The sequence below is a fragment of the Buceros rhinoceros genome, unplaced genomic scaffold (genome assembly GCF_000710305.1).
Source record: "Buceros rhinoceros silvestris isolate BGI_N320 unplaced genomic scaffold, ASM71030v1 scaffold18641, whole genome shotgun sequence".
Classification (NCBI taxonomy): Eukaryota; Metazoa; Chordata; class Aves; order Bucerotiformes; family Bucerotidae; genus Buceros; species Buceros rhinoceros.
Window position 1 is genome coordinate 24369 of NW_010395039.1, and position 14518 is coordinate 38886.

Genomic DNA, 14518 nt, shown 5'->3' on the forward strand with positions numbered 1-14518 from the left:
GGAAAGGAAGTGCCTGAATTTTACTTTTCCTAGGTCTTTTCAGAAGGAAACTAAAATGCTGTTGGTTTCACCTTGAATATGTGGTTCACAGAGCGCAATGTACAGAGGTGCCCCTCAGGCACCGCTGTGCAAAACCATCATTTTAGCTGCCATTATTATGCTGATGATGCTCTGATTTGTGCCGAGATTCCAGATGACCCTGGAAAAGCAATTTCCTGTTTGATGAGGTGCCAAAGTGACACCAAGCCTGGGATGTCAGAGACTCTCTTGGAGCTCTGATTAACATTTTACTCCGGGCTGTTCCTCTCCATAGCTGTATTACACCATCATTCGGATTTGCAGCCTTGGGCTCATCTGTGATCAAGAACCTTCTGCAGCTACTGTTTGGGTTGAACCAGACACATAAGAAGTTGCTTGTTCTGGGGCGGGGGGTCTGTCACCTCTGAAACACGAGGAGGCTGCCTCAGGGGAAGAGAAGTCTTTAAGTAACACCATTTGCACATCTTGTTTGGATCGGGGCAATTCTTTCCTCACAACCCGCCCCCCGCCAGATTGTCCACTGTGCATTGCTACACCACCAGCAAAATTCTGCAGCTGAAAGCCTCCCCAGCTCCCGACGGGAACCAGAGCACATTACATCAGCACAGACATCTATGCAACACTCCTAATGAAGTTTCAGATTGATTTTCCTCCTCAAGGTTATCTGTGACGGTACCTCCAGGCACATTAGAAAACTGATGGTTTGGAACAGTTTGCTCTAACAGGCTTTCTACAGCATCCTGTGACACACAGCAATCATTTCAGGAAGGCTGAGCTATTAAGGACCAGAACCTGAAAAAATAAACACATACTTACCAATGGATAAAAAACAGTGTTACCTGTGTAACAGACACTGAGTGGATGGATGATGAAAAGTTACAAAATCCCTTCTGAAATCTAACTGGCTTTGCATCGGTTTGGACAGCCCTGAGAAAGCCTCTCCCGTGCAAAAGCCTTTTGAAGAAGATTTCCTATAGGGAGGTTCTGTCCACAGCCCCCACGAACCCCTTCTCTGGGCTCCTTCTCAACAAAAGTCATCCCAGAGCATCCCAGTCCTCCACAGAACGGGCAAGGAGTGAGCAGAAGGGCGGAGGTGACTGAGATGACAGCTAGAAGGAGAAGAGACAGACAAGGATAAAGAAAAAATGATCAAGAAGAAACATTTTTCAGTGCTAGAGCTTTAAAGACCGGATAAGGAAAGGGGGAGACAACCCACTGAAATGGATCTGGAGACAAAATAACGATGCAGAGTGGAAGAAAGATAGTAGAATGTCATAGGCCAAAATATGTCAACAAATCACAGGTCAAGAGGCAAAACCATTGACATGATGAAGGACAAGCATCCACCACAGCATTCCATCACAATTCCCTCAATTCCAGTGACCTGCACGGAGGGTGGTGGCATCCCACCTCCAGCCAGACTTTGCCCAGGGCACCTCACCCACCAGACACAGCTTGACTTTAACATCCTGGTACTGAGCAAGTGCAGCCACACAAAACAAACCCACATTCATCGTCAGGGATTCTGCACCACTCCTTTAGTTAGGCAGCTGCTAAGCTTTTGGACAGAAAAAAAAAAAGGGAAGAAAAGGGAAAATGCCTGACAACATTCATTTTCACATTTAATTTCCCATGACTGTCACAAACATGGAGCCCCGTTCCACGCTGACACACACAGCCTTGGGCCAACTCTCTGAACCAAATCTCTGCCTGCCCAACACTAATGCCTGTACGAGAGACGGCTGCTGGCATTATTTTCAGTAACACACTGTGCTACCAAACGCAAGGCATCGTTCACGTTCCCCAAGGATGGCTGCTTCTCAGGGCTGCAGCGGATAAGCCGAGGAACAAGAGCGCCAAGAACAAACTTGGGACACTCTCAACTGGAGGTGTCCAAGCCGCACACCACAACCAGCTGGCTGCAGAGCACCCAAGAGGAATGCTCTGAAATGAGTCCTACCTGAATTTCAAACCCCCTTCTCCTCTCTGCTGCCCAGCCAAGGCATGGTGGAACAGCAGTGCAGCACTTCTTGCAGGCTTGTCGCTGAGATGGAATCAAAAATTGCAGAGAGCTGCTATAGCAAATCCACTCCATTTGCGGAGCACGTACCATTTTGAACGTAGAAAGCTGACAGCTCGTTCTAGCGCAATCATAGCGCTAAGTTAAAAAGCAAGTCCAATACATACTCCCTCTACTATAAAAACAGCTTGCTTAGAGGGGGGAAGGAATTTTTATCCTATTTCCCCACCACGACCAGGCAATTTTTTTTTGTTTGCAGAATGATCTCCAAGCTCTCATTACTGCTGGTCTAAAACATTTATTCCTGCCCACTCAGATCTGCCAAAAGAGAAATGAATCATATGTCAATAAAACTTGGGGTCCTGAGCATGTGTTTCAAAACTAATCTTAACGGCAACATGTGCGAATCTGAGCCCAGCTACAGCAAGGGCTGCCAACTTCATTCATGGTAATTAAGCAAAGCCACACACATTTAAGGGGATATTTAAGGAGCGCAGAGTGTTCCTATGGGGACTGGACTCAAGAGCTACTCCACGAGCAGCTTCTGCGCTTTAGCAACATATTAATTACCCTGTAAGAAAAAGCCGCCAGAACTACCAAGGATAAAGAATTTGGCAATACCTGCACTGACATTTTCTACAGGGAATGAGTCCTTCTGCTGAGCTGCTGGCTCTCATGATGCATTGGGCGGCAGCTCCCCGGTGCCTCCACTTTGGACTCAATCTTCCTAAACGCTCAGTGCATGATCCAAACTGAAAAAGCACTTATGTACAGGTACAGGCTTAGCATCAAGCTGTTTATTGCACCGATAGGAGAGTTAATTAATAAGCTGAGCGGACAGCACACTGCTGTTCAGTTCTCTGACAACCCAATCCCAACATAACAAGTACAGCAATGCTGCACAGCCCACCTCATTACCCCCAAGAGAAGTCCTCAGGCTACTAGTTAACGAGCAGCTCCACGGGGTGATAATAATGAAGATATTCTGCTCTTAGAAACAATGGCCTTTCACCCACTGAGGAGCTGTACAGCCCATCCACAGGCCTAAGGATTATCCTGGTCCAGCTCGTAGTGCAGTCAACAGATTTGTTGCCTGCAGAAACTGGAACATGCCTCAGCCCGGGAGAAGCCCACCCGTCCCTGCCAACACCACATCCACCAGAGGATTGCTGGCACCCCCCATCATTTTTATCAGGGCTCACGCATGCCGGCACAGTCCAGCCCTGAGGCGGTGTCTCAGCTCTGGGCTTGACAGGGCTCAGCACAGGACTTTCTCGGCACATTCTACCGCAACGGCTTCCAGGTGGATGCAGCACATGCAAAACAGACATTCATCTTAGCCAAGACCATTTAGGCCACTTTCTCTGCTCTTCCACAAACCTTGTCCCATCCCACTTGCACTAGTATGAAGAGAAAACCTTCTCCACAGCTCCTGCCATCTGGGTTCACTTTCCTCCGTCTCTCCAGCTCATCGTGTTTCTATCTATAAATGTCAGTTAAAAAATAAAATTTAAAAAATCACATATTCCGTGCCTTTCATTTTTACATATCACATCTATGACTGTCTGGTTTTCTCTCCCTCCTGTTACTGGTTTTCCAAGCACCTGCTTCAGCATTTTCTCCACACGATCTTTACTGCTGGGGGGAGCTGCTCCGTGCCAGAGCCTTGGGGCAGCCAACCCGGCCTGGCAAACTTTCATCAACTAATGATCAGAACCACCCAGCAGCAGCTTTGGGAGGACACCTTCTGCAAAATAAAATGCTATTGAACGTAGAATCATTTTGTCCCCATCTATCAGGATCTCACAAAGTACACTTCAGCAGACTCAGGTCAAACCCATCAAAACACTCATAATGGGTGTCTGTTCCTCAGTCATCAAGCCAAAAAGTGAGAATTATAAAAAAAAAAGCAGACATGTCAAATCTATCATTCCACAAGCAGAACCTTCCAACTAGCAATCAAAAAACCCTCACAAATTTCTAGTACAAGCATTCATTGAAAGCCATTAAAAGGCAGTTTTTCAAAGTAATAAGCTTTATTGCTTTACTTCTTCCAGGATTTATTTTAACCGTTTGATCAATGAATTTAACTTTAATTACCACTAAGATAAAATACACCTTATTTAATGAACTTTAAAAACCTTGTCACTGAGGAAACATGGGAAGATGACACCAAACACCCTCCCTGGATGTCCTAGTAAAAGTACTGTTGTTCCCTTCGCGGCTGCAGTCTGCCAGCTAAGGTAAAAAAGAACAAGGAAATATTAAAAGACTAAAACAAGGCACTTTACTGATCAAGGTGCAAAGGACTTTTTACTTAAATTAAGTTTTTCCATACGATAACAAGCAGATAAATGCAAAAGGCTTTTAAGGTCAGGCCTGGCCATTCAAATGGATTTTTTTCTTTTTATAAGTATCAAAAATGCCAATTTCTGCATAAATAATTTATGTTGAATCCCGGTGGAACAGACAGCACTGCTGAAAAAAGCAGCAGCTTTCAGTGAAGCTTTGGAGGGGGAAGGAGGCAGGGCTGGCTCCAAGCTTGGCACACAAAGGCAGAGATGATCTTGTTAATCAAGGTCTGTATTAGCTGAGGAATGAATTCATGTTACTAACAGAGATACACAAGACAGAGAAGGACTTATCATGCAAAAGCAGAGAGGGGGAAAAAAAAGGAAGGCTGCATAGCGTGAATCACAGGACAATGGGATGCCAAGAGGAGAGCCCTGTCCTCAGACACACACCACAGAGCTAATACAAAAACTAACAGTAAAAACTGTGGCAGGGATTTGTACATAAACATTTGGGGAAAAGACTCAGGCAGTGAGGGGCGCCCAGGAATATCTGCCCTTGTTCGTTTTCCTTATGAACCGCTCCGTAACACAGCTGTCCCTTCACGCCCCCACTGCTACCTACCCAGCGGTAGGTCCTGCTGACATGAAGACATGTCCTACATAAAGACTCGCTCAGGAACACCACAATTTCGACTTGTGCACAACTTCCAAAACTTTCCTTTTGCCTGAACCTTGTACGGCTATTTCAGTGACACTCGACAGCAAGTCTAGACTGTTCTCTTGCGGTTATCAGGGGTCTTGAGCTTCTCCCTGACACACCGCAGAAGGTCTGAGCAGTAGCTCAAAGTGCTCTCAAGCCCTGTGCACTCTCGGGTCCCCTTTGCAGAGGGGGCAAAGCAGAGTCACAGACCTGGCTGGCTCCGTGTATAAACACTGCTCAGTGGATTTTACCTCGACAAGTGTCTGATCACGTCTCCATTCCAAATCAGATTCTTGCACCCACGCTGTAAATCAGCACTGAGCTCAGTGATTTACTGTTCACCTCACCTAACACCTCTGGCTTCGTCACCCTTTTGTGAATACATAAAAATCAAAGAAAAGATGATCCATCCGAGTTCACGCAGAGTTTTCATTCAACAAAGGCTCTAAAACTTAGAAATTGCAATCCTAGAGCTGGCAAGGCATTGGGGGAGGCAACCCTGAGTGGTCCTCCTGCCCTCAGCACAGATGTTCCAGATGCTGATCATGCTACACTCTTAGCTTGGATTTTTACGGGGTCCTGTGCCTCCAGCTATGCGAGTGATACTGCTAGTAGCAAATTTGGTGGCTATTGGTCATTCCTGGTTGCAAAGCTCAGACCTTCCCACTGAACAGCTCTTTTACTGGCTGGCAAGGAGGTGACACTGACCAGGGCCTTTTCCTGAGAGTCGACGCGGAAGCACACAGACCCCCTGCATCTTCTCTTCACATCTCATCAGATGGTTGAATCCAGGTCAAAAATTCATGCTCAAACTTGCATGCCTGCAACATGCCACTTACATCAGACAAATCCGTGGCGAGATTATTTCCTTCAGGGATATGATGAAAGTAAGTCTACCGCTACCTCGCAATCTTTTGCTCATGCATTATGCCAAGTTTGTAGAGGTCTTCTGAATCAAATCATGACTGAACTGGCACCAGCGGTTCCCCTCACGTCCCCAAAGCACAGCCATGTGACCCAGACAGGACCGTGTCACTGCAGTGTCTGGGAACGGATGTAGGTCACTGCAGTGACAAGAAAGTTCTTCCAAAAGGTGCAGACTTTCACAGCTGTCTTGAGTTGTTCTCATTAAAGCTGACATAAGATCTTTTGTCATGCCACCTCCTATGAACATGAAAGATAGCTCCTTGACCTCACAGTATTAGTCCTAAGACCAGTTATAGACCATATTATTTCAACCCAGCAAATGCTGTATTAATAAGATGACAATGACTAATGAGCAACTGCATTACTTGCCAACAAGCAAAGAAACCGCACAAGAAAACGACGACAGAAATTGTGGCAATAATCTGATAAATTCTGTTACCTGAGAACTAGGCACAAGGGCTTTCCACCAGTGTCCGCCTTTCACAAGGTCTACATCGCTCAAGGGCATTGACACTTTGCCAATAACACAATGGCGTGAGAATTTGTCAAAATCCACTACGGTTAAAAGCAGAGTTCTTCTCTGGGCTTCCAAAAAGGGGATTTCAAATGTGTACCTCTCTTCGAACACCGGGTTCTGTGTTTTGCGTTTCACTCCAGTCTGCTTGGAGTTCTTCTGATCGGGAAGAAGGCAGATCTTCACGTAGGGGTTGGAGTGAGCCATGTCTTGCCTTGAACCGTCATAAGAAATTGGAGGGGGGAGATCTTTAGCCTCAATGACTCGCACTATTAGATAATTATGCAGCAGCTCGTACTGTGTGCTAAAATGCAGCATGCCCAGCTGATACCTCGATAAGATCTCTTCATCTGTCAAGGAGTCCATATCATCACTGTTTGAGTCAAGAGAGTACAGTCTTGGTTCAAATTTCCTAAAATAGTCATCTGGAGTATAGGTTTTTCGCAGGATAGTTGGCTGAACTATTTCTTTCTTAGCTCCTATTATTCCAAACTCGATAGGTTTAATGTCAATTAACGGAGAACTTGGCCTCCTCGACTCTAAACCTGAATGAGAGAAATACACAAATACAATTGTTAGAACCTCAGCTGAAGCCATTACAGGCACAAATACAACTTGTGCTTCTTCAGGTACAGCTGTTCTGTGTCTGGGTAGTGCCAGCACAAAAGGCACAGGGACTTTCCACCATTACATTGCCAACAGTTAACAGCACCCTTAGTCACGCTGAAGTGCAAGCTCAGCTACCCCTTCCCCCCGTCCATTTGCACATGGAATTGCCATGCACATGCTTCAGCAAGGAAAACAGGGCTGGCCCCTTCCACTGTGTTCCTGCAGCACAGGATGAGGTTTTAATCAATGTCCCTTCAGCTTGACTTGATTCCCCATCTAAAGATGAAAAAGCAAGCACCACAGTTTGATTTTCTTCCCCAGAAGAATTACATTAATGTTGGAAGGACGACCTTACTTGAAATCCGCCTCGTGAGGCTGTAACTGGACCGTGATGCATCTGACGACCGCCTTCTGTCAGGGGTAACATCCTGAAGAGTGGAAGGCAGCTCACTGATTGCATTATCAGAGTCTCCATCTTTGTCCTCATTTTGGCTGCTTATCCTGTTACAACAAGAGACCTTTGGGTGATCCAACCCAGTGAAAGGAGTACACACAGAATAAAAATGCAGCCTGGTATTCTGGGTCTAATCTTGGGTGCTCATCCCTGATGCTCAGGGAGTGCATAGCCAGGGGTATCTCCTCATCTACCTGGCAAGTAAGAGACTGAGCAACTGACTTCAGATCTATGTGAAAACCAGATTCCTTATCTTTCTGCCTTTCAAACTGAGTTATATCAGTATTAGAGCACGACACAGGCCACACAGACACATGTGACTCAGATCTTGCTCAGAAGTATTATATTGGTCTTAAAGGAAAACCAGAACCCCACAAACCACAAAACCTATTGCTGTAAATTCACAGCTACGCTTTGGAAGTACAGACGTCACTCGGAATGAACCAGCCCGGGAAAGCACCGTGCTCAGACATCACAAACCTACCACACACCTCTCTCAGCAAATACTGCTCTGCAGGTACGCCACTAAGGCTTCAAAACTCGATTTTATCAGTACAGTTCATTAAGAATTATTAACATGCCCTTAAAAATAACTGGTTGCTTTTTATCCCCTTCTGTAAACCAGAGGTGATTCTCACCAGGCAGTAATTTTACTGCCCTGGGGTCTTGGTGGGAGCAGGGAAGTTGGCAGGATCTCACTAACAAAGCAAGTTTCAATGACAGCTGTAGCACCTTTGAGAAGACTCTACAGAAGACTGACATTGTAAAGAAGTCCACATGTAATTCCCGTTGCAGTTTATTTACATGTTGTTTTCATATCAAACAACATTCTGGTTCAACATCGACATGACAGAGCCACAGCGGCTCACAAAAGCAGTCAGGACCTCCCAGCCTTGCAAAGAAGAGCAAGGGCAGGCAGTAACAAATACAGAGATAAAGTCTCCAACTGCATGTGCAGAGGGGAGCGGCTGCCGAGGGAAACGAAATCACACAATGGTGCGTGATGTGTGGCACATCATGTAAAATAAGCCTTTTGGTTAATCCATGAGACAGCGCACTCCAAAAACAGCAACAGATCGCAGGGAAAGCGTCACTGCGAGAGGAGCAAAGCAAAGGGGGAAACTGTGAGGTTTGCTCCTGACTCACCCTAGTTTCTACATGCACATCTCGGGTATAAAATAAATATGTTAAATCATTTGCTTTAGTAACCAATGACTGGAGCAAAGCAAAAAATATACTGTGCAAAAAGCAGTGAACTCACACAAAAGCCACCCCCAAGTATAAAATATATTTAAACTGGACATTCTTATCCAAACCCACGAAGTTCACAGCAGGTTCCATGCAAATCTCAGCAATTCAGAGTCCCACAACTCATGCACATTAAAAAAAACCAACCCTGTTAATAATCCAAACCAAACCCATGCTAAAAGGGACATCCAGCATTTGCACAGCTCCACAGCCCGTTAAAGGTAGTCCAAATCATGCGGTTTGATATATCATCAGCATCTGGCACACAAACAAGCTTTTCATGCCTACATGAGGGTCTACACAATCGTACGTAGCAGCTGGATATGCTCGTGTTTGAGAAGCAAAGGCACAGAACAAGGAGGAGGCAGGGTGAAGAGGGAGTCAGGAAGAGAGGCATTAAGGATGTTCTACAACGGGTAAATGTAATAGTAAGTTAATAACATACAGATGACCTTTAGTAAGGAAATTGCTACTGAGCCACAATAATTTTTCCTCAAATAAACTTTGGCTCTGGCTAGAGCAGCTCTGTTTCTGTTTAATCTGAACCTTTGGGAAGAGGAGTCGTGTCCTGATTCCAGTTCAGTCTCACGGAGCGTGCACTGTTTATCTTTGGGAGTCGTGTAGAATATTCCATAAAGGGCAGTTCCAACATACAGCCCCGTTCCCAGTCCATTTCTGCAAAGACCAGGATTCAGGTGCTCCTCAAGAAGTAACAAGAAGCTACCATGCAGTCACATCAATACAGTTAGACTCACTTAGGTAAGAATTTTTTTATCCTAAGTTGCCACTGTAAAACATTCAGAAGGTGGAAAAAAATCAACAGTCTCCCAAGAGAAAGGGCTTAAACTTTCAGCTTTAATGTCCCCTCCTCAATTTCCAAGACAATGAGGTGTCTCAGAGCTGCCAAAGGGAAAAACTATGGGCAAAAAATAAAGGATGGTTTATCAAGCATTCGGATGTTTGCTAGTAGGTCAGTGAAGACCAGAAAAGCAGTCTTCCCTCGGGGGCTGGGTGGGGAGGTAAGGAAGGAGCAAACTGCATTCTGCGTTACATCGGGGTCCTGGGCCCATGAGGAAGTGGCACGATGGAAAGATCTCGGCTGAAAACCTACGGCTAATTTTAACACTTTCAGGCCGCAAGCAGGAAAAACAAGAAATTGATTTGTTCCCAAATTCAGTGCATGCATCTAACTGCAGGATATGGTGGTGTCAAATCCACCTTCCAGTGTGGGGTTTTCCACTGAATCCCAAAGCCTCTTTTTCAAAAACAAAAGGAGAAAAAAAAAAGGGATGAGGGGTTAATTGGTATACACAGATCTCTGAGCACTTAAAAACACATCCATTAAACAGCTTACTCCGAGATCAATTTGAAACTCTTACTCTGCTCACACATCTAACTCCAGACATTGTTTCCTACCTCCCAAAATGCATGCAGAGATTTAAAAGTATAAGATCAACACAGTGGGGAAAAAAAAAAAAGTTTTCAGCTTCTGACTTCTGAGCCAGCAGAGGCTGCATGGGATCACTTCCACCTCAAACACGCACAGGCAAAAAGTGCGGCCTTCCTACTGATCAGAAACAAAATACACCATTTCTGCCTCCCGCCTTTTACTCTCCTTTCCTCTTCATCTGGCTCCCCTGCAGGCTCACTTTCTCCCCTTTTCCTCTCCACCACATGTCCTTGGCTCCTTTCCCTCTCTGTATCTCCTCTGCTCTCTCTGCCCTCCTCACTTGACTCGTTTCTGGGTTCCCTCTCCATTTTCCAACAAAGCCACCCTGGAAGCTTAAGCATTGTCATCTTTCCTGGCACCAGCCTGGATCCATCTCAGCTCAGGAAGAGGAGCCCACAACCTTTTCAAGCAAGCAAAGCTGGATCTGCAGCTTCCACATCAACATGTGTTAACAGGCGTCCTTAGAGATCACAGGACCTGTAACAGTGCCAGAGGAGACGGAGACTTCAGTGATCCTAAGGCATGGCAGCATCCGTGCCTCATGCAAAGCAAAGCTCCTTCTCTCAAGTGTCCTTTGACTCCTGCTGTCCCTCTCAGGCATGACCTCTTGGAACTCGCCTTCCCTCAGTAACAGAGCAGAACAGCAAGACCCTAACTGCACCAGATCACCCAAAGCTAGAGGAGAAAGATGGATACAAGACCTAGGCTAAGGCTGCAGGCTCTACCCAGGGCTGCTAGCAGCACGAGTAGGTGCAGCACGAAGGGAATGGTTGAAGAACTGGGCTTTTTTTTCTGTTTATTTAGCGCACATTGTCTTCTGCTTACGGCCATTCCGGTAAGTTAATTGTAGAGGCTTTCAGATGAAGTAGGATTGGAGGAAAACAACAGACTGGAGAAAGCATTTTATGAGTCCAAAGGTCTCCATGTTCTCTGCCTGTGGCAAAGTCCATCATCTGCAAAGTCACCACACATCTGAGTTTTGAGCTCAAAAGGACAGAGCTTTGATGCTTACAATGCCCCTTCAGCCAGACAGAAGGACCCAGCAGTCAAAAACCACATCATGGGACAATCACCCCACACCCCCAAACACAAATGATGACCCTCCTGCTCCTCAGCACACCCGAGAAACTCCAAAGCATTCTCTCACAAGCCTTAGCTCCTTGTTCCCAAGTATGTGACTGTTCCTGCAGCAATCTTTCTACGTCCAATACCGCAACCTCGTCACGGTGTTCTCCTATGCACAGTACTTTCCTATTTAGCATTGATTTTATTTCCATTTCCTATCAGCTGCAGGTGAATCCATTGCTGGGCATATATCAGACTCTTAAATATGCTGCTCCACATTTAAAAACCACTCTAACACATCTTGAGCATCTCTATTTTTATTGCTTCAGTATTAATTACCATCCTATTCTACCTGGATTCAAAGGAGTATATAGACAAGACTGCGATTTAAACACAAGACAATGTATTTCATGCAGCACCAAGACACGGACCTTCCAGATCTGACACAGAATAACACTAGGTACTTACAGAGAAGATAAAATTAACTGTCTCAGTGCCTAGCTACCAACTTCTGAGCATCATATGATGCACTAAACAGGCACCTCCTGTGCCACAGCTTCTGGATACACTGAAGCTGTGTCCAACAAACAATCTGCTCTCGCAGAAGACATCGCAGCCCAGGTAACGGAGCAGCCACTGAGAGACAGGAGACCTCTGCTCCCCTCTTGGTTTCCACGGGGTCACCTCTGTGCGGCAGACTCTCCAACAAGAGGGAGTAAACCAAGGAAGGCTTCACGGAGTTTCTTTGTAATAGATTTGCAAACACACTAATCAAACCCCGGATAAAAGCTGGCACTGCTGCTGCTGTTCTTTAATGATTCAAGAAGAAATCCTGAAGAGCACTAAGATGATGCAGGAGATCAAGTCTTGCTAAATGAAACTTTAAATTCATTTCCCCTTTAGAGCACATATGAGGTACACCTTTCATCTGCCTATATGATAACCACCTTCACACTAGGGGAAGAAAATATTTCAAAAACACCTCATCAGCATTTCAGCTAAGTTGAAGTGCTCCAAAGGGCCGGTCCGTTTGAAGAGGAAATACAACTGAAGATGAAAAGCATCTATAGAAAAGGGAGCATAGCTTATCCAATTATCAACTTGCTGCACTAGCTTACAAAATGACTTGTCTTGACAATCAGAAAACGGTTTTATAAAGACTAACCTTACTATCTGAGCTAGCAGGGCTGCCCTTTTTCACCTCACTGTTGCTACCTGCCATAGCAGCCTGTGTTCCCACCCCCAGCAGAAGGTTCCTCCTTCCTACATGGCATCCTCTGAATGTCCTTTTGCCATTTCATATCAACACTCTCATCAGAGCTGAGCAGCCCTACTCCTCAGTTAAAGCTAGGAAATTGTGCATCTAAACTTACAGCCAGGCTGGAGTTTGAGCAGGAAAAGGTCCCAGGATTTCAACTTCATCTTCATTTGTTTGACAACAGCTACAGTCGAAACACTTCTGACAACAATTTCTACAAGTCCACCGGCACAGCAAGAGATCCGAGATCCTAGCGAGCAGACCCTGAAGCCATTGGAAACCAAAGTACAAGATTACAACCCATCAATAGCTATGGAGAAATAACATTCAGCTGTATTTATGTTCGTGTTTCTGCACCAAAACATTAAGAACTACATTCATTCCATCTATATCAACAGACAAGAGCTGTGCAGTTACCAGATGACCTTCACTGATGCCATAACAAGGCAGGAAAAATAAGCATTCACCACAGGTATTTTCCCCTCTCGTAGCGATGCATTATTATGTAGGTTGGCAAGAAGGTGATTTACAAAATACTACGGCATAGCAATACGCTATAGTGGAAACGCGCTGCTTCTTTCACGCACATCAGCAAACTAATAGATCAGCAAAAGTACAACAGAAGGAATTAAAACCAGAAGGTAAGTGAAAGCTCCGATCTACGCCGGCAAGGGTCTGTCAAATTAACACAGCAATATGAACACATTTCGCCCCTGCAGATGCATCAGTGCGCAGTGTTTGTAGGTCCACACACACACAGCACCACAGCCCCACAAACTTGACACTAAAATGGATTAGCGAAAGCACACTATCCACACGCCTCCCTTCTGCTGTGATGATGAATTTAATGAAGGACCTTCAGTGATTTTTTCAAAAACAAGTTATTGACCCAGGAAAGTATGTTTCCCTAGGTTTCCACGGTGGCACCCACAGCATCACCTGAAATAGTGCTCCTCTGCTGCTACAACCATGGGGTGTGAGCACCCCATTGAGGGGGCAACAGGCTGTCACCTCATCTCCAGGCCATCCCTACAGCCCTCCCTCCACTTCACAGCTCTGCTTGCTTGAAAAGGAGCAGAAACGCAGTCTTAGCCCACTTCCCACCCACACCAGCTCCAGCTTCGGTGGTTCATAAGAAGGCTCATTAAGCAGCACAGGGCACTGCTAATAAAGGGAATCGCCTCGTGTCACGGGGTGGGGTCAGGACACAGAGCTGCAAGAGCACAGCTCTTGCACATCCAGGGTCAAATAGCATTACCATTGTATGTGACCTTGAAACAGTCCTACGAAGCTGAAGAAATAAAGCATGAGAGATTTTCTCCATAGACATTCCAAAAAAAAAAAAAAACCTTGAGACTCTTGCAGTATACATGAGCACACAGATACGAGGGCACTATCACACCATGCAAAGGGGCTTCCTCTGAGGAATGCAGATCTGCAGAGAAGACTCCACAGGAACATTTCTTTTTGCTCCAGTAAAACACAGCTTTTTCCATAAACAAAAGCTGAACGTGGTAAAAAAAAAAAAAAAAAATTACCAGCCAAAAATGTGGTGCATTACTTATATCTAGGACATCAGTAAAGAGTCAGAAAATACGAGACAATTCCCTCAGGATGGAGCAAGGAGACAGAGCAGAGAGTGAATCATCAGATTAACTCACCTCATTTACTGGTTCCAACTGTCCTTTTAGACATCCAGGATGAAGCAAAGGGGAACAAAATGAAAAAGACAAAAACAGGTTAGTGATGCTCAAATAACTTCACATTTTCTGCCATGACATGCCCCGGCCAGGGATGAGCCTGAATTTTCGGCAAGACAGGACCTTGCAGATGTTACAGGAAGGGGAGGTCTCCCGACCAGGCATCAGCTTCTGCTGTCTCCAGTCGTTCCCCACCAAGCTCCCTCTGCTCCTCCTTCCCCAGGAGCCAAATGCCCAAAC

At 45.5% G+C, this 14518-nt stretch overlaps 1 protein-coding gene across 1 annotated transcript in view; it reads right to left on the reverse strand.

Moving 5' to 3' along the window:
* Nucleotides 1-14262, reverse strand: part of SYT17 (synaptotagmin XVII) — a gene marked incomplete at its 5' end in the record, with an annotated part of 34526 nt that extends 20264 nt beyond the window's left edge. Inside the window, 4 exons of the mRNA XM_010145427.1 lie at nt 6420-7039; nt 7459-7604; nt 12694-12842; nt 14240-14262. Coding sequence (XP_010143729.1) covers nt 6420-7039; nt 7459-7604; nt 12694-12842; nt 14240-14262 — 938 coding nt within the window. The remainder of the gene's footprint in view (nt 1-6419; nt 7040-7458; nt 7605-12693; nt 12843-14239) is intronic.
* Nucleotides 14263-14518: the final 256 nt, after the last annotated feature.